This window comes from Parasteatoda tepidariorum, chromosome X1 (genome assembly GCF_043381705.1).
Source record: "Parasteatoda tepidariorum isolate YZ-2023 chromosome X1, CAS_Ptep_4.0, whole genome shotgun sequence".
NCBI classification, from domain to species: Eukaryota; Metazoa; Arthropoda; class Arachnida; order Araneae; family Theridiidae; genus Parasteatoda; species Parasteatoda tepidariorum.
In genome coordinates, this window is record NC_092214.1 from 70286672 (window position 1) to 70308144 (window position 21473).

At 28.0% G+C, this 21473-nt stretch overlaps 1 protein-coding gene across 1 annotated transcript in view; it reads left to right on the forward strand.

Annotated features, from left to right (window-relative positions):
• Positions 1–21473, forward strand: part of LOC107451012 (sarcalumenin-like) — a 41812-nt gene that overhangs the window by 1073 nt on the left and 19266 nt on the right. The window contains exons 2-3 of the mRNA XM_016066964.3: positions 16954–17789; positions 19204–19369. Coding sequence (XP_015922450.2) covers positions 16954–17789; positions 19204–19369 — 1002 coding nt within the window. The remainder of the gene's footprint in view (positions 1–16953; positions 17790–19203; positions 19370–21473) is intronic.

The window sequence follows — 21473 nt, forward strand, 5'->3', positions numbered from 1 at the left end:
ATATATCATATAAATGAGCAATATTATGTAAATTTAGGAGAAAATGTTTTTTTATCTTGTTTTATAATTATTATTTTGATTGTATCGATTTTACGGGTTGCTTCAACGGTGATTATGCATTATTTCATGTTCATGAATTAAATATCAATATATATAGAAACTTAATGCCTTTTTTTATATGATTATTCTAATACCAATATATGCTTAAATAAAATAGCATATTTCTATTTTAACCCGGAAATAAATTTCTGGAACTAAGAGATTCTTACATGCTTATAAATGGCAACAATCCAAGCGTCTCAGGTTACTATGCGATAAATTATGCATCTTTAAATTAAATGTAAATTTTTAACTTACTTAGAAAGTGCATCGATTACGATATTTACCAGAAAATTAAATAGACTATTTTAAACCGAAAACAATTTTCAATTGTGCAGAAATATTCTGCAATAATGGTGTTAACAACTTAATTTTCAGGCAGGTATAAGTAATATCTTAATAGTTCACTAATACAAATGTGATATTTTTTTCATTGCCTATTAGTGGTTGGCATGAGCAGGTTAATACCGATTCATGTTGGTACTCAATAGTTTGACCCAGGTGTCAAGATTAAACTATCACTTTATAAAGGTTTTTTAATTTAACGAATCAATTTTTTAATTTTTTTTCTTTAGTTTTTCAGAATTATTTAGAGAATTTTTAACGTTTAGTAACCTAAAATACAGTAGAAATCATCTTTTATCTGAAATATATGCCGCTCCTGTTTTATTTCGTGTTTTAGTTCTTCTGAGAATTACCTAATAAAATTGCCAAACGTACCAAAAAAAATTTTTGATACTTTTTTACAACCAATGTTTGTGTGCAGATGTAGCTCTACAAGCAGCAGCCACTTAAATATTACATTGACCGGCATACTTTAGATGGAAAAGAAAAAATATGAAGTTGTATGCTCGAGTTCGATGAGGTTCGAGTACATCTCTATTTTATGCCCAATCATTTCGCAACTATTTCTTGATACTTACTTACTTACTACACTCGCACTGATTATATACTGTACTTACTTATAGACTACACTCACTTATATCCTACACTTACTTACTTATATACTACACTTACTTATATACTACACTTACTTATGTACTACACTTGTACGATAACTTCAGTGCTTTTCAGCTGCTCAAAATTTTCCATTTTATAGGGGCATCTTCAAAAATATACACAAAACAAGAATACATTTATTAAAATTAGGACAATGTTTGGAAATTGTCTGGGAATTTTTCTTATTTAAAGTATTTTCTGCAAAATTGAAAAACTATGGAAATTAAAAATTATGGAAATATTTCGAAGTTTATTTTTTTTTTCTTACAAATCAATTTATATCTGGTTAGAGGAGTAGTACGTTAGTTTAACTTTATGTATGTATAACAAGATTCTGAAACCTGAACAGAGTCTTGAAATTTTCCTGTGCGTCGTCCGGTATAATGTTAAGTTAAGGAGACAGTGCGTTCGTTACCAGTCTTAATAATCTAGGAAATGTTGGTATTGAGATTATATTTAAACTGACACATAGTTTTACCATACATAAGATGTTTCGGTATAAAGTTCTTTTGATCGATTTAAAGAAACTAATAAATCGACGCAAATAAATTTTAAGAATTGTTATTATTTGAGTGTATTGGCTAAAGTTAAATGGGTTAAAAAATTTAATGGTCATATTGTAAACAGTACGAGTTCAATAACAATGACCTTAGCAATTTGGGCAATGGGCAAGTTTTTAAAACTTAGATGTAAAAACAAATCGGAAGTTGCAACCCGGAAGTGTAACCGCTAGCGCCACCTGTGGTTAGCATTGTACGATTGAACACCCATGAAAAGAGTGAGATACTCATTTATGAAAACACTATGACTTAAATACATTATTAGAGGTCAATAATTACATATACATGAAATATTATATTAATAATAGCATACTCACTCACATAATAAATTTTATGTTGTATAAAATTTACGAGCATTAATGTTGTATGATCGAAAATAAAATATTTTTTGAAGCATCTAAATTAAAATTTCAAGTACAATATTTCAATTTTTTACAGATGATAAAATTTGGTAAAACTGACAATAACCTTTTTTCGTTTACTATTGAATTCTAACAATCATAATTATTTCAGATAAAACTTAACAGTGATGAATTTTTTTTTATGAAATTAAATAAACATTATTACTTGAAGTAAATGTTTATAATATTATTATTTTATTTGAGGCTTTCGGTGCGAAGAAAAAAATTCCAGGGTGTCGTTAAAGATTTAACAGAAAACACAGTATATAATTTACAGTAATAAATAGGTTGCAACATATAATATCTAAACTAACTTTAAATTAATATTCATTTATAAGAAATTTAGATAAGTAATTTATTTTCCAATTACACAATTAATATGCATGAATGAATTTTTGATTGATACGCTTATGTATCGAATAAGTTTTACGATCAATTTGTGCATAGGTTGAATTTTATGATTAGCCAGTTATGAGAGTATATTTATATACAACTTGATCAGAAATGTTTCAGTTTTTAGTTATGTCTTAATGTAATACTTATTTTTGTGCTTAAAAAATTAAAAATGATGAATGCAATGTATGTAGCTTTAGATTACTAATTAGTATTTTAGTATTCCATTTTTGAAAGAATTAATAATGAACAAACACTTTATGAAGAAAAAACTGTTTCAATTACCGCTTTTATTTTACAGAGTGTTCCATAAAATTTACCCTGAACAATCTTATTTTACCACTCATCTTTAAAAAAAGTAAAAAATTACAATTTATCTCAGTATTTAAGTGAAAAAATCACAAAACCGATATTGTAATCTGGCAATCACTATTGAGGAAGGCACGAGTACAAAGCATCAAAACTAGTTCAATTGCCGGTTGAAATCGGGAAGTGTTTCTAATCCGACTCCTCTCTGCTCGCCCACTTTCACCAATTGTGATTTACCTGATTTTGATAGAGTTTTTTTTTTCTCACTTAAACATTTATTTTCGACCATTTATGAGTAAGCTTTCTTGGATTCATTTTTTCTAGGATGATCATTTGTAGGATGATCATTGCTAGGATGATCATTTCTAAGATGATCTTTCTAGGATGATCATCGCAAAACACCCTACACACGCAGAAATTCAGGATGGTTAATTAACGCAGTACATTATTTTACTAACTTATGTTTAAATGTTTAAATTACTTTTGATAATTTTATTTCATTAAGAGAAAACTTTTTTGCATTTTGGTATATAAAAACATTTCATCTAAATTCATATATTTGTTCTAAAAATAAATGTTACATCATATTGCAAAAAAAATCGATTTCGTTTAACTTATTTAAGTTTCATTTATACATTTAATTTCGTTTAATTTATTTAAGTTCGAATTTAAAAACAAAAGGCAAAATGTTGCAATGAATAGCAAAGATTACTATAAACATCGCAGACATTAATTTCGAACGCTGGTGACAGTAAACTGGAATTTTGGATGAATCTGGTCATACGAATAAAAATTGAATAATAAATTTTATCTGGAAAATTTTTAGCTAATTAAGTTAACTTAGTGCTGATGATTAGACAAATCATTAAAGCCGCTCTTACTTTCCGTTGAAACTAATTTTTTATAAAAATATGATACTTTACTTATCGGGAGTCGGTTGGGCATATACCAATAATGCTAAAACTCACCTTCTTCGATGTACCTTTTCTCAGCATCTAAATAAGATTTTGCTTCAGTTTTTTTTCACGGAATACTTACATATACATGTATACACTGTGATAACTGTGATTTTTTTTGTTTGAAAAATTATAAACTGAAATATTTTTAATGAAAATTTCATCATTTTTGAGCAAAACTCTTTTATAACTCAAAAAATATTCCTGTTAATGCTAAAATATTATCCCAGCTAACAACTGATATAATCTCAAATATCCTAAAAAAATTCAAAGCGATATCAAGAGTAGTTTTTTAGAAAAGGTACATTGAAAAGATCAGTTTTAGCATTGGTGATATATGCCCTACCGACTTCCCTTAAATATTTTTTATTAAAACAGGTACCTGCCTATACTTACATGTAAGCGAAAATTATAATTTCATTCAGAGTTTTAGCGTATTCTCTTTATAATCCAACACATTTGGGGACAAACTTCGTTTCGTAAAGATCAAATATTAAAATAAAGATCACAAACATTTATATCAAACCTTAATAAGAAAAATTTACACATCTATATGAAAAAAAAAACTATTTCAAATAAATTTTTCTTAGAAATTATTCAATGAATTTAAAATTAATTTAATGTTTGTACTTTTCATAAGATAACGAGACTTTTATGCAAAAATCCCAAAATACAAGTACTAACTATTTAAAATACATTCAATTTCCACACTAAGAAAAAAAGTAAGGTCAATGGTGAGGTCAAATATGGTAAAATGTACCGTGATCCTAGCTCTATTGGGACAGCAAAAAGCTCGGTAATTTTTACCGTAGAGATTCTGGTGAAATTAACAATAAAATATAATTTTATAATATTTAATAGAATTTGTAATTTTATCATGATACCTTTAGCTTAGAGCATGACATAAAAACTATTTATTCGGTCAAATTTAGTTTTAAGCTTGTTATTTTATATTAAGTGTTTGGTACTAAGAACTATAATTTCGAAAACCAGAAATTCCGGTAAACCGTTACCATGTGAACGAAAAAACTACCAAATTAATGGTTGAAATACTGCATATTTTTGTTTTATAATCCACTTTTTTTTTAATCTGAATTATTATTTTTCTTTTAACGGAAATACTATTACTATTCAATACGATAATTTTAACAGAATTTATTTCTCCGTACCCTATGTTCATTCAAACATTTGTTCAAAACACGGAGAAAAAAAAATCTAGTAAAATTGTACTTTCGCGGTAATGAAATTTCTGGTAAAAAAAAAGTATAAATCAAGTATTAAATCCACAATATACTGTATTTAAACCACTCATTTCGTAATGTTTTATTCGTGTGGTAACGATTTAACAGAAATTCTGGTTTTTAAAATTATAGTTCTTATTACCACACATTTAGTAAAAATATAAAACTGAAAAGTAAATTTAACTGAAAGAATGGTTCTTACGCCAAGTTCTAAGGTATCAGGACTAAAATTTCCAAATTTTACAACATTTACTACCAAACATCATAATAACAAAACCATATTTTATTGTTAATTTTACCAAAAGCCATTACCAAAGCACATCCGTAAAAATTACTTTGATCTTTGTTGCTCCCATAGAGCCAGAACCAAGATAAATTTAATCATATTCTCAGAGTTTTGACCATACTTTTAGAAACATGTTATATACAATGCTGTCATCCAATCAGAATCAAAGAAATAAAGCGCGTGTATTTTAATATTTCCATGGAGTTTTTGACAAAACTATACCAACATTTAAAAAAAACATCTGCATTAATGAAATGGAAATTTAATATTTTACCTTTTTTTTACCTTTTACCTTTTTTTTTAAAAAAAAACACCTTTTTTTTACCTTTTACCTTTTTTTTTTAAAAAAAAAAAACTTTTTTTTTACCTTTTACTTTTTTTTTGTTTTTGCGAATTAAAGTTTAAAAAAATTTCAGCTTCATTCAAAACGATTTTTTGTAAGTTTTAATAAAAATAAGCGAAAAATTTGAAAAATCTGAACATTAAATAACGTACAGTAGTATCCGAAATTACTAGATGATTTCTCTTTTTTTTTTTAAGGAAAAAAGCTGTAAAACTGATAAGAGTTATCACGCATTATTATTCCAATCCTATAAAACAAAACCTTTTTAGAAAGAAAAAAGGCTGTGGAATTAGACTATATCATGAGAAAAAAATGTTTGAAGTTTGTTAAAATTTAAGCAAAAATTATTGCTCTTTATCCAGGTATCAAAATATTTAAGTGAATTTTTCAATAAAAATATTTCAGTTTTTCTGCATTATTTGCTTATTAATTGAGTCTTAATAAATATTTTAAGATTTTAAATCATCTCTATATGTCTAATTCAAGTTACGCGACACTCTTATTTTATCAAAATATTTTTTGTGTTTACAATCATAAGTATTTTAAAATTTTTGTTTAAAGAAATATTCCTAAATATTTCTGTAAAACCTTTGTTACTTCTGACTCTTATGCAAATTACTGTTTTCATGTGAGAATGGGATTAAAAACAAGGATCGTAAAATACTAATCAGGAATATCAAATTTTGATGAAAACACCGAAATGCAGAAAGGGGTGATGCAGAAATTAAAACGAGGCAACTTGTTCGAGGAGACAGGCAATGATTTAATAAGAATATAAGCCGCAGTTGAATATTGGTTGCTTTGTTTTGCACTGAAGGAAGTAAGAATGTTGAAGGACTGGCATTTGCCGATCAATAATACTAAATATTTATCGTTGTTAAAAAAAGTGCTCTGCATTTACTGAATCATCTACCGCTTATTTGTGCGAAATAACCAATAAGCAATGTAAAACAACTGCATCAATGCTTATTTCTGCTTAATAACTCGTCGTTAATAATACTTAATATGTCTTTGCTAAATCCCTTAATACTCCTGATTTATACTTAAAAGCCAGTTTTTCTTAAGAGTCAGGAAATATTGGATACTTGACATTTTTGATTTTGCTGAAATTTTCAGGATATATTCTTAAATGTAAAACTATTGGAAACATACTTTATTTTTCCGAAAAAAACTTTTTTCTCAAAGCTTTGGGGGTCGAAACTGCAAATCCTCTGAAAATGTGAAAAAACACATCACTTTACTAGTGGCTATACTTTTTGTGATGCGAGTTAATCACGACATTGACCTATATTTTATATTATACTAAGCTCACACTAACTATTAGGATATAAATATTTTCAGTGAGCCTTTACATCAAAGGTCAAAGATCAATCAAAAATCTTTGGAAAAAAATGCCTATTTTCTATTATTCTTCTCCGTTAAAATCTACTTGTACAAACAGTTGAACAGTATCAACACAAGGTTATGTATTTCTGTAAATACGTAAGTACGTCAGAAACTAAGTACGTAAGATGAGAAGTACGTAAAAAATGAACTTGGAATTTGTGGAAAATGTCAGTTTCTTGCTACTTTAAAGTCAATTTTAAGGTCACGCTAAATGTATACCACACATATGTTTATTTAAGTTATTACTCATTGGTATGTATTCTCAGAAATATATACCTTTGTGGTTAAATGTTGGTTACTAGTAGATTTTGGCTGTCAAAATCCTAGAAAATAGCCAGTTTCGAAGATTTTTTAATGACCTTTGATATGTTGAAAGTATTTATTTAATAGTTAGGGGGATTGCAGTAGAACATAACTGGTCAGTGCCGTGATTCATTTGTTTGGAAAAAAATATATTGCTCCTTGTAAATCGATGTTTTTTCATCTCATTATTCCGAAGGATCTTCAGTTTTAACTCTCCAAAATTTAGAGAAAACATTTTTTTCTCACAAAAATGAAAAAAATATGTGTCTAATAGTTGTACATAAAGCATCTAATACGTGTCTAATAGTTTTACATAAAAAACATCATATCCTGAATATTTCAAGAAAATCGAAAATGTCAAGTATCCAAACCTGTCTAAAAGTGTTGATATAGATCTATTAATAACGTCATTTCCCTTGTCAGTTTAATAAGGGGGTGATTCTCACGAAATACGACAATTGACACTCTTTCGTTCCAAGATCTAATACTATACTACTAAGAGAACTTTTTTTTAAAAAATATTTATAAATAGCATTGCTGTTAGCATTTTAAAATGACTTTGCATTAGCATTGACTCTTTTGTATGGTTAAAAAATTTAACTGAATTTTAAAATGTCATTTTCCTGGTATGTCACGAACAATATTTCAAATAATAACTCTCTTCAAAACTTCCCATACATTTTTCAATATCTAATTCTTTTAATCTCAACCGCTGTAAGCATCTCTAGAACATATGCAGAGGGTATTATTTACAAAAACTTTGTTGAAAAAAATTTTTTCTGTTAATAATTTGTTTGTCACATGAAAATCAGTCATTTTCCTGGCCACTTTTTTTCAGTAATTTATAATCAAAATAAATAGCTCCAGCAATCAATATCTTAGGTTAAGAGATTGATTAGAATACCATCCTATCAGAACATGTTTTATTTCAGGAATTCAGAACGAACTTTCTAGTTCAAAATCTGTTTCAAAAAATTTTACAACGGGAGTAGTTTTTTATGCTGTCCTTTTCTTGAAATCATTAATAACATAAACTACATAGATTTACATCAGTTATTTCAGGAAATCCTGTTGTTTTCTGCGGAAAGTAAACGTTTTAGGCAGAAATGCTTAATTAAAGTAAAGTTAAATGCTGTAAAAAGGCAAATTGTCATTATCCTTGCTGTCATTTATGAATGCCAGTTACCAGAAAATTTTTTAAACAGTATAATGTAAACACCCAGTTCATGTATGATTGTAATATGCTTGTATGTAATCAAAGTTATTTTTTTGTTTAATGATACACAATTTTATTCTTTACATATCAACAACAAAAACATTTTTGATTCCTTCTACAGTGTATAATAGAATTAATTTAAACAATTAATGGTCCATCTAACGCAAAGGTTTTAGTATTTGTTTTCTTTTTCAAAACGCAGCTGGTTAAAATATAAAGGATAAGCTAAGAACATCACTGTTCAATTTAATTCTGTCATAGTCTCTAAGCTCTACTTGGGTGCATAAATTAAAGAATGTAATAAAGTTGTAAAATAAAATGATTTGAAGTATTTTAAATTTAAATAAAATAATAAAAAATTTCAGTTGTGAATTATCGTAAGATAATTTTACTAGGTTATTTTAAAACATGGGGCCTAAAAACATTCAATGAAAAATAAACTGAGAAAAAAACGAGAAGCCGAGAAGGAACGGTACGTTCAAATTGTTCACAATAACTATTTTTGGAATTTATTTACATAAAAAGTTAAAATTAACTTTCAACTTTTTCTTTTTGAGTTTCTTAAGTTGAGTTACTTATTATTAGCTTAAAATGACTGTTTTCTTAACTTCTAAGCTAATATGTCATTTTCCTGTCATTCAAAATTTGGTGAATTTCTATTTTATTTTTTTCTCTTGAGCAAATGTCAATAAACTACACTGCTGTCTGTAAGATAAATGTAACCAAAAAAATACATATTAAAAAAAAATTAAATTGTTTTGAAGACCTTAAATTTGAATAAATTTTTTTTTCCGAATTGTTATGTTTCCAAAGAATCACCCGGGTACATTCATATGTTTTTATTACTATGCATTCGTAGAATACGTTTGGGAATCAAAAGTTTCATTTCAAGTAATTAATACAAATAACATGCTTGTCACTATATTTTTTGACATAGAGTGTCCAAAAACATTCCTTTGCGTTCGTAATTTATTGGCGGTCCCTCAAACTTCTAAAAGCTTTAAACTTTTTTGATACGTATAAAAAATCGTATGACCTAAAATCTTCTAAAATTAAAAAATATTTTTTCGAGTATTTCTTGAGAAATATGAAAAAATGAGTTAATACAGAAGCATTTTCATAATTCTGTCCAATCCTTCTACAGATTTTATGCTTATAATCCAGAGTGCCACAATATTGATTCACTGGATTGAAATACAGTTTCTTGTTTTTTTTTCCTAGCTTAGAAATTACCCTTAATTATGTACAGTTCCGCATAAAAAAATAAAAATAAAAATAAATAATTTTAAAAAAAATGAACCACCTTGAGTAACTTTTGATCTAATGATCTGATCTTCGCGTTTTAGGAGTCAATCTTAATGATTCGAAAGGGTGGTCTTAAATATGCTAATTATTTAACGCAGACGATATTTTAAATTACGAAATCAGACACAAAAACGTACTTCCTCTGAATAAACATACATATTTTTTCAACGGACTCGGATTTCTGACCTCTAAAATTCATGGGTCAGCCGATATCTGAGCAATATGGTCCCCATAGTTAGGTCAGGAGGGCGTTCTTAAGTTTTGATCCTTTAATAATATTTTTACTTTTTGCATATTTTACCATATTTCGAGACCTTTTTAAGTGATTTGAATAAATTTTTCACACAATTATAAAATTTGTTTATCCAAAGGTAATTCCATGCAAAAAATAACCTTTATTAAATATTCATTATTTTCTATTGTTTTAGTAAAAATTTATTATTTTTTATTATTTTATTTAATAATAGTCAGAAAAATTTTGAATTGTAACATATACAATTTTTAAGTTACTTTAAAGTATGTAATTTTACATCGCGAAATACAAAATTTGAATGAAATCGGCTCAATAGTTCCAGAGAAATCGAATTTTAAATATACAACATTTTTAAAATTCGATTTTTCAGAAACTATTCAAGGCGGTCAGTTTATTTTTTTACTCACTGTATATTTTTTTCTAAAATTCCATTTAAGATAAATATTATAAATAATTATTTGATTCGGTTGCCACGAAATATCCTGTGCAAGCTTCAGCTTATAATTTTAAGAATATGTTCTTAAACGTACCTATTCTCGTAATACATTACCGTACCTATTCTCGTAGTACCTATTCTCGTACAAAAATAAAAGGAGTTTTTGAAAATATGACGCCATGGGGTTTTTTGATTTATAATATTTTTTAGTCATACAGTTAAATTTCAAAGTTTAGAATATTAGTTTTCAGTGAAATTTTCAAGCGGTAAATAAATTTAAAGTTTTCAAAATAACCTCCAGCAATCTTTTCAACCAAATAGTTTTAAACAGGGTGTAAAGAAAGGTTTGGAAGCGGTAAAATATCTCGAAAAATATACATCGAATCTAAAAAGCGAAAGCAGACGTATTCAATATTTTTTTAAAGTTATCCAGAGATACCGAGACCAATATTCCACCCCCATTCTATCTTTAAATATCAACCCCCTATTTTTTATTGCAGATTCGAATTCTACAGGAAAAAAATGACTATTTGACTTATAGATTTTGTATTTTGCTTCACAGATGTCAAACTGTTTAAAATGGCTCATCTCGAGACTCATCAGAGTGAAAAAAATGTTTCGGTATTTTTTTTTTCTAAAAAAAAATATTTAAACATTTCTATTTTTATGTTTTTAATCTGGCTGGTCTCGAGATACTACCATTTTAAACAGTTTATTTCCTATTTTAATACTCTATTGTATACCCTATTTAAACTTTCTCTGTTAAAGCGCCATAAAGTTATTTTTTTCTGGGAAATCCGGTTCGGCAATAAAAAATAGGGGCTCACAATTAAGATTTCAAAGTTGCCCCAACCTGCCCGCTGGGGGTTGAAAATTTAGTTTAGTATCATTGGATAGCTTTTAAAAAGCATTGAATGCTTTTATTTTCATTTTTTAGAGTCGATGCATATTTCTCGAAATGTTTGACCGTTTACAAAAATTTTAAAGAAATAAAGTTATAGTCAAATGTGAAATTTGAATACAATAAAATGCTTAATCATTTCCTGAAGAATTCATTTGTTTCAGGTAATAGGAAAAGTATTTATTCAAAATTCTTATCTCTCAGTTGCGAATGTCCTGTCTTAAGCTGAAAGACCATAGTTTGACGGAAGAAGGGAGTAACTTCCAAAAATAAAAATTCACGTAAATAATGCAACAAAAAAAAATTATTCACTTAAAGTAGTCCCTAGAGCTAAGTTTAGTTTCTTCCTCTGTTATTTACTCGTGATCATAAAAATGTTCCAAAAATGCATATTAAGCCTTTTGAAATTTTAGAGCAGCTCAAAATACCATTGTCTGAAAAATTTCTTTCGTTCTATAAAATTTTTACTACGATAAACTACATGGCATAATGTTGATCATTTTTTTATATATTTTCCATATTTTCTTTACACAATTTCTTGGTTAAATTATTGTCAATAATATGTCGGTTTAAACGTGAATGGTGCAATGATAGTTAAACAATAAAATTTAAAAATCATTCACAGATTAGAAGAATATATGCCAAATTTTAAGTGATAATTTCAGTTCTATTGTTTGATAAAAATCAGAATAAAAAACTGAATACTATGGAGAAAAACTATTGCCATCAAAAATTTAAAGTGAGATAATTTCAGAGAATAGTGAAAACTAATTCATACTTTAGTGCAAAACTATCTGATAACCAAGTGTAAAAGAAATGATTATAAAAAATATGTGTTTCGTCCCTTCTCTAATAAATTCTAAACAACTGTGGGGAAAGTAGTTATCGACCATGTCAACCTTCATCTATGAAAAGGTACCCCACCATCGAATCGAATTATCACGTCTTATATACTAGTGAATTGGAATTATATTTTTGTAGAGGTAGATACACAACAATAACCATTCTAAAATGAATAAAAATTTCCTTTTTTAGCCTTACTCTGAAATTTTTGATCTCTGGCGAAATTTCTGATGACTATCATACTACATCGTATTATTCTTACTAAACTTTTAATTTCAATTTTTACGAAATGTTACATTTGCAAAAATTGACAAAATTAAAATTAAACAGTAATTAAATAATGTTTTGTTACCTTTTAAAATCACTAATAATAAAGAAAAATTTAAAAAATATAAAAAGAAGCTGAAATCAAATACTCACTTCGAAATTTAAGTAAAGCTAAGCTGAATGCAAAATGAAATACGATTTTCAATAAAATTTAGATCGTGTATTGCTAAATAAAGTAAATGATGCTAAAAAAAATTCAATTGTTTAATCACTAGACAATTCTAACTAGAAGTAAACACGCAAAATTTCAATATGATCGTTGCATTAATTTCTGAGAAATCTTGTCCACCGAATTCGCAACTATTTTTTTTCCTTTTGTTCACGACTGTACAAGTTGTATATGTACGACTGTAAAGTAGTAAATATGGAGAGCTTTCAAGGGCTCTCTTTCCCAGAGTTTTATACCCCTGGGCTTAATTCTCCGAAAAAGTATTCCTTGCATGCTGTACTGTTAGACGAGATACTTACTGAGAAAACAGAATATTATTTTACAGAACAAAATTTTTGAATATTTAAAACCCATGTAACCCCTCAAAATTTTTGCTGAGCATTTTTGGAACGTTAAAAATTTTAGCAAACACCTGAATTAGTATAGTGCTTTTCGGAATACCACCCACTTAGCAAATCAAAAAACTTTTTATACCTTTTTCTAAAAAAGAAAAATAATAAAAAGAAATAATTAATAATAGAACATTTTATAAACCATTTTAATTTAAGATTTTTAAGATTTTTGTTTTTAGACTCCTCGAAAACTATACCTTTAAGTTATCGAAAAATTTACCTAATGACCAATGTTTGGTAATGTTTTTTATACTAGTTTTGATGAAAATAACTCATATGGGAAATTTTTAATTATTTAAATAAAAATAAATTCAACACATCGCTTTGCAGTTTAAATTAGTTATGTTATAAAAATGAGAAATAAGTTATATCATTTCTGAATATAATCAGTGTTATGTTAGGTCGCCCCATCGTCCTGTGTTTCTTAGTACGGAAAATACTGAATGGAACATATTTCAAATCAAAAACGAAAACGGGAAAGTTATATTTAAGTTTACAATAGGATAATCTAAGTTGATTCGATAACAAGCCTTTGAATTATTAAACAAAAGAAAAATCACATATGTTAACGAAAAATATATTCAAAACATCTTTAAAAAAAAGTTAAAAGGATAAAAAAAATGAACAGAAATTTAAATTATTTTTGGAATCTCGAATAATAAATTTCTGATTTTTTTTATTTTATTATTTTTTTTATTTTATTATTTTTTTTTAAGTTGCATGCTTAATCAAGTCAAAGAATATCAGCTTTTTGCACAAAATTTAGAGAAATCGCAAAGGCAAAAAAAAAAAAAAATCAAGGCACTGTTTCGCGTTAAAATTAAGTAGATATTATAATTTTTTTACCTTCGTTATAAGTTTTTTTCGGAGCAGTGATGGCTCAGGGGATAGAGCGTTCGCCTTCCAATGAGGTGAACCGGGTTCGAATCTCAACATTGGCTGGTCGATACGAATTCAGAATCCGGTACTGATGTAAAATATCCTCAGTGGTCGACGAATCATGGGTTAGAGTCCCCTTGCCATCAGGCTAACCATGGAAGGTTTCTCTCGCCATGTGACTCAAACTTGGGTTAGTTCCATCAAAAAGTCCTTCACGAAGGCAAATTTCTCCCAATACTTGACCCAGGACTTCCCTTGTCTTCGGGATTGGGTACAAAATTGCAAGGCTACGGAGTTGAACATTAGTAGTCGTAAATCCAAAAAAAAAAATTGGGGCGGTTATGCAACGACGGTTATAAAATTATAAAATAAAATAGCATAAAAACAAAAGCTTAATAACAAACGTTATATGGAAGGTTAGAAATGTAAATAATCCTTAGATTCCAAATCAAAATATCAATAAGTTGTAACAGCACACAACACTAATTGAATCTATAGTTTGTTAACGACCCTCTAGAAATCCCAAACAACCCTCATAAGTCTTCACTGCTATAAAAGGGAGGAGCAAAAATGCCGGCGTTGGGAACTTAAGATATACTTAGATACATTTATAACTAAATAATATATTTTTTCCATTCTTATTGAAGAAGAAAAAAATTTATCGCTTATTACAAATTAAATATGAAATAGATAGATAGAGTATCCTAAATTAAACTGGAGGTTTTTTAAAAAAATTATAACGGCAAAACGCTTAAGGTAAAAAAAAAAATCTTGCAACAAACTTGTGTGCCAGAGAACAGGTTTTTTTCCCCAGAGTTCCTGGTTTTATTCAAGAATTTTTTGACAAATATCGTTCTGAATAGGAAACCTGTAATTCAAAGAAACATAATTAAAAATCACGTCACAACATGTTACTTTAAGGCATGTGATAGTGGCTGAAAATCGATACTTCGAAAATTTTGGAGTTTTCATTAATAAAAAAAATTTCGAAAAATTGTGGCGTAATTTTTTTTTATTTCCTTCTGATTAACACGTTTTATATCTGTAGTACACGTACTATTTTGAACTAAAATCAGGAATCGGACTTCGGAAGGAAAGTTTCATGACCTTTAACCTTAATTGCTTTCGTGCTATAAATTTTTGAAAATCGTCAATTTAATTTAGGAGACCTTACATAAAATTTGTGAAATTAGAACTACTTCTGGTTTCATACGAATAATAGGCTGGGGAGTACTAAAAACATTGCATCGATTTTTGCGTTATTATTTATTTATTCTTGGTATGAACATTTTATAAATCAATTACATAAACTACTTCATTTATTTCACAAAATCTACTCATTTCTCGACGTTTTTTCCTTTCTTCTTCAAAAATGATTCACAAACTTTGTTGAATAGAAAAGTAATTTGTTAATTGAACTTTGGAATTATAAAAACATCAGAAAACTGTTTATGAAACATATTTTACTAAGAAAAAAAATTGAAGGATTATAAAGAATATATTTATGTTTAAAGGTGCCTATAACATGTTTTCAAATCTGACTATTTGAGTACTTCAAAATGTTATTTAACACGTTCCCCACATCGGATCTAAGTTAAGGTATTTAAATTTCTTTGATCAATTTACTCTGAGAAAGTTGGATAAAAATTACTTAATTAACTAAAACATCTTCATTCCTTTATTTTTGGAAAATTAATTATTTTTTCAACCAACACAGCTATGTTTAAAGTTCTGGGTGGTCCAGCTCAAACTTAGATTTGAAAACTCAAAGACAACTAAAAGGGGATAGAAATGAACAGTTTTGCTTCGTTTTGCTTAGGAAGCCAGAATATTTATTCCTAGCGAATTTCAAAATAAATTTAAAAATTTGTTAATATATGGCTCTGCTAAATTATTACTCTAAAATTGTTTTCCAAATAACAACAATTTGTAGCAACAGCGTAGAACAATATGAGTAAAATATTAGCAGACAATCGGGAAAATTGTTCAGTTGATATTAACTATCATGTAGTAGAAAACATTGTTCTACTGTCTTATCTGCTTATCTGCCAGAAGCATCATCTGCTGAACTTAGTAATTATTTTTTAAATATGGGCCAATAAAACTCTAGTTTTCTAATATTTGATATATATGTCCGTTTTAAAGTACAGTTTATTTCTTTAATCAAAATAGTGTATATTATTCAAAATTTAAAGGCCTAAATTGAATTTTAAGCGATCAAACAATATTTTTTTTCGCAACTAATTTCAGAAGAACACCCTTAAAGACAACAGAAAATTGAGAACCATTTAATTTTTTTTCATTAGGAAAAAGTAATTGTTTTTTTCCATAGATTACATACGAGGAAAGAAAATTATGAATTAAACTGTACTGGTTTAATCATTTTGTAACGAAAATTAGAACAAATATATTTATATGTAATTGATTTTGTTCTTAACAATGATTATAGTTTTATCATGCATTCAGATCTATCATGGTTTTTCCTCGAATTGATACTGTAGTTATTTTATTTTCATCTATGCTTTAAAAATCCTTTGAAGTACAAACTTCGTTTCAAAAATTCTGCTAGCTTGTCAAGTAAATATTTACATTACGTATGCAAAATGCAAATTTATCTCTTAATCAATATAAAATATTCTTATCCTATTTCTACATATTATGAAAAGAAACTTATGAAGATCAAACTTTAACATTCCATTTATATGTCGTATCGAAAATCTACTGACTGGAATATTTTTTTCGCATTTTAATGTTTCAGAGGGGGCAGCCGAGATGAATCAAGGATAGTTCATGAATAATGTCACACATTTTCTAATATTTTGACCACCTCTTTCCCTTTGTCAAAAATGTGGCATATTTCCCCATACCTGTAACTACCTCGAAAACTTCTTTATAGCTGTATTTTTAGATTAAGAGTACGATGAATGTACTGATTTCAGATTTTCTACTAATTTAGCGGAGTCCGATGACCCTTCCAAAGATACCAAGTCATCATCTGCTTCCGAATGCCGTGTTCACATAGAAAAAGCATTAGAACAATATTGGGACCAACCAGAACCATCTGATCCAAATAATCCTCACATAGACCAAAATAATAACATACAACAACAAAAAAACGACGATGATGCTCCTGAAATACAAGAACAAAACGAAAACAGCGATGAGGATGAGGAGGATGAAGACGTACCTGACAATGATGATGAAGAAGAGGAACAAGATTCTTTGGAAACAGAAACTCAAAACAATAGCAGTAAAGATAGTTCATCAAATGAAGAAACAAATAATGTAGAAGAGGAAGATGAAGAAGATGAGGAGGATGACGAAACAAGCGAAGTAGATGAGGATACAGAAGATGAAGAAAGTAATGAGAATGAGGTAGAAGAAAATAAAGCGGACGATGAACAAATTGATGAAAATGATGAGGAAGATGAGGAAGAGGAGGAAGAAGATGATCAGGAAGACGAAATCAGTGAAAAAGAAAGTGTTTCTAACTTAAGTGATTCAAAAAATGTAAGTAATAATATTGACAACATAGAGGAAGAGGACGACGATGATGATGATGATGAAGAAGACGAAAATGAACATGACCTCGAAAGAAAGGAAGAGACTCAAGAGGAAAACGAAAAAGTTGAAATCAGTGAAGAGTCAGAAACAAATGAAATAGTAGATAACACGGAAATCGAAGAGGAAGAAGAGGATGATGATGGTGATGACGATGAAGAGCCCGATGAGGAAGTTGAAGATTCCCAAAGTGATGAAATAAAAATTGAGATAAAAATAGAAAGTGATAAGGTAATATTAAAATTTAATATAATTACTTGAAAAACACAAACACGTTTAAAACAATGAAAGACTTGAGAAAGAAATATAATTAATTTTATTCATGTTTTTTGCCAAATCTTTCATTTTCGACTATTCATTATATTAATCTAATAAAAATAGTGACAGGGTGTTTATCATACCAATGCAATCCTAAACAATAACATGAGATAATGAATAAAATTAACGAATGGAATGTGACTATTTTCTTCAGCAACTTTTTGCAATTTTAATTCTGTAACTTTTTGCATAATTGAAAAAAAAAATTTTATTTTTTTGAAAATCATCGATTTTTTTTTAGGAAATTGAACTTTCTTTGAACAAACGTTAATAATCTTTTTAATCCAATAATATTTATCTCGATAATATTTCAGCACAAAACTTGGCATAACTATCTTATTAAAAGGACGATAACTATTCAGAGACAACTAAATAATAATCACTATTTTCTTAATAAGAAGCTTATTTAGAAAAGTTATACTTACTGAAATACGATTTTACACTTAAATTATCTTTAATTTCAAATGTTTCTATTTATTTATGAAACTACTGCTTAAAAATATTACATTAAATTGGAGTTGGAAACCATTTTTTTATTAAATATTGAATGAGATTAGCATCAAAATTTCTTAAGTAAGCTCAGGGTTTTACATAACTTTATAAATCTAACTTTCAAAATAATTACAATTTACCCAAGTTGTTGTTTCCTTTTCCTAGTGGATGGAGTCAAAATTAACAAGAAATATACATTTTATAGATTTTGAACAGTGGCGACCCAACAATTTTTATGAATTCCTACCATACCAAAAAAAACTTTTGCAGCAATGAGTTCAAAAATTCCACGCAGACAGCTGGTGTATATTGTTTACACCATAGATATCGAGCTATTTTAATTCTAAGGAATTATTTTCCAAGTATAATTCTGACAAGTATTCCATTGCAATAATGAGTTCTTATATTTTAGATAATATTTTAACACATTTTCTTAATAATAGCATCAACCCGTTATTTACTCGTAACAAAATACATATATTGATTGAGTAAATTTACCATATTACAAAAACATAGTCACATAAACTTCAGCACTGTAAAAAAAAGGCAATTAAACTGATAAAAATCTATAAAATGTATCTTTCGTATACTATATAGCATTAATTGAAGTTATTTTTACTCAAATGTTAATTGAAAAATTTGAAATAATATTTATGAAAGAAACAATTTAGTTATTTATAAAAAGTGAAAGATTGTAAATAAATCTTGCCATTATATAATTTTATGAAAACATTCTCTCCTACTTGTTTATTAAAAAAATAAAATATCATCGAATAAATTTTTCAAAACATTCGAAAGGGATATATTTGTTTTGTTTTCATTTTGCTTCTCCAAGGTTATAGGAGAGGCCGATCGTGCTTCAACTGGAATGGCATCGGAATTTCATGATGAAAAACCACCCCTTGAGCAACCCCAAGCCACGAAAACTGAAGAAAAAAATGTCAACGCATCACTTCTAAAAGATGACGAAGAATCCCAAGATTTTGATGCAGAAGACTCAGGTACGGTTCAAAATAAAGTTTATAGCACATTTATGTGTGTGTGTTTAGAGCTGAGTAGTTCATCTTGCTCCATTAGAATTGAAACGTTTTATAACACAAGCTTTATTAAGGTGGGAGCTCCTGTTATGACATATGGCAAACAATATGAATTAGCCATTCAAATAATCCACTTTATGACTAGTGTGAGATCTTCATTGTATGCTACTTGCTCATTTACCATCCCACAAGATTGAGAAATACAACTTTAGTTTCCAAGGGATGAAAGGGTTAACTTTGTGCTAGATATGAATAAAACTTAACAACCTGGAAAGGTTGCAAATAATGTCATATAAACAGGCATACCTGCAGCTTCGGTTCTATAATGAAGACTCTTCTTCAGTGTTAAAACACAGAATGAAGAAAACTACAAAGGCAAAAAGGGGTCGACCAATAGGGTTGGGGAGCAAGATCAAATTTGATAATCAAGCAAAAGGAGGAGGATCGATGTCAAGGTAGGGAGGGAATCAATAGCACTGCAAGATGAAGAAGTTTAAAGGATAATAGATTTCCAAATATTTGGAGAGAATGGGATACTAGAAAAGCAATTAACTAAATTATTAGAATAATTCTAAACAGGAAATGACTCTCAGAAATCTAGGTCAGTGACTGAACTACAATGTTGAATGATTTTAACAGAAGAATACTCCATGCCATGCCTAGAATTCTAGCTATGATTGTTATGCCTGCTTATATGGCATTATTTTGTGCTCTTTTCAAGTTGGTTAACTTTATTTACTATTTCAGTTGCCTGCTTTGGGATTATTTTTTATTTATTTCTTGAAATTCTGCTTTAATGCTTGTTTGTTTTATTTTAAATCGATGTACTTTGTTTCAATTTTTAATACTCTTTCATCCACAGAAAAATTGACTCAATATTGAACCACAATATCGGTACCTTGAACCACAATACCGTGCAAATTTGTCGCAACCTTAATAAGGTGTTAAGTTGTGCCTTGTTTCAGTTCAAGATGAACCATAGCATCATGTAATTAAAATTAGAGTTAATTGATTTGTGAGGATCAACTTAGCACCGAGTTAAAGTTGCAGCGAATTTGAACAATCTTATGGTTCAACATGATCCAAAATTTCTTACAATGTTTCTGTTGTAGCTTTCGTTTCTGTTGTTTCTGTTGTAATGGAGAACCATGATCCAAAATTTTTAACAATGCTTCGCTTATCGCTTTCGTAATTATGAACCATGGTCCAAAACTTCTAAAAAATTTTTATATCACTTTTATAATTGTGAATCTTGATCCAAAATTTCTGGCAACGCTTCTGTTGTCGCTTTCGTAATTGTAAACCATGGTCCAAAATTTCAAACACTGTTTCTGTTGTCGTTTTTCATTCATAATAAAATAGTTTTGTAAAATCTTATCTCATCTCATAATGACTACTTACGTCATCGCTAATGATATTTATATTGATATTCTCAAATGAAATTTATTTTAACATCATAATTTTTTTTTCTTGAATACTGCACTTTTTTCTTGCTACTTGCAATAACAATTTTGCAAATTATTTCATTTTTAATTAAAGGTGCTGTTTTAAACCCAAGTTTGGATAATGGAAAGAAATATTTGGTATTATTTCATGTATTTTACACAAAAATTTGATAATATAAGCAAAAGTGCAGTAAAACATCTAATTGTAGAACATAAAATGACGGATATCCCTGCTTTATGAAAGTTTTAGTAAGGACCTCTATAAGTAGAGAATTGAAAATCAGTTCTTGTGGATCAGTAAAATTATTTAAGTGAGAAATTAAAAAAAAAATAATTAACGTTGTGTAAGTCTAAAGACATTAAAAAAAAAAATTTTTAATTTTTTTTCTTTTCTTTAAAAAAACAGTTAAAAAATTTTTCAAACTTTACTAAGACCATTACTGGAACTCTCACGTTACGTGAAACAAATAAAGGCTTCTGATTTTACAAATAATCAATTAAAACTTTCGTATTTAAAGCATTTCTCGTTTGATGAAAGCCGAGCTATTTAATTAAATATGACACGCTTCAATTGTTAAAGATTTAGAACAACTCGAAATTAATGCATTTTTAAAATCACTTAT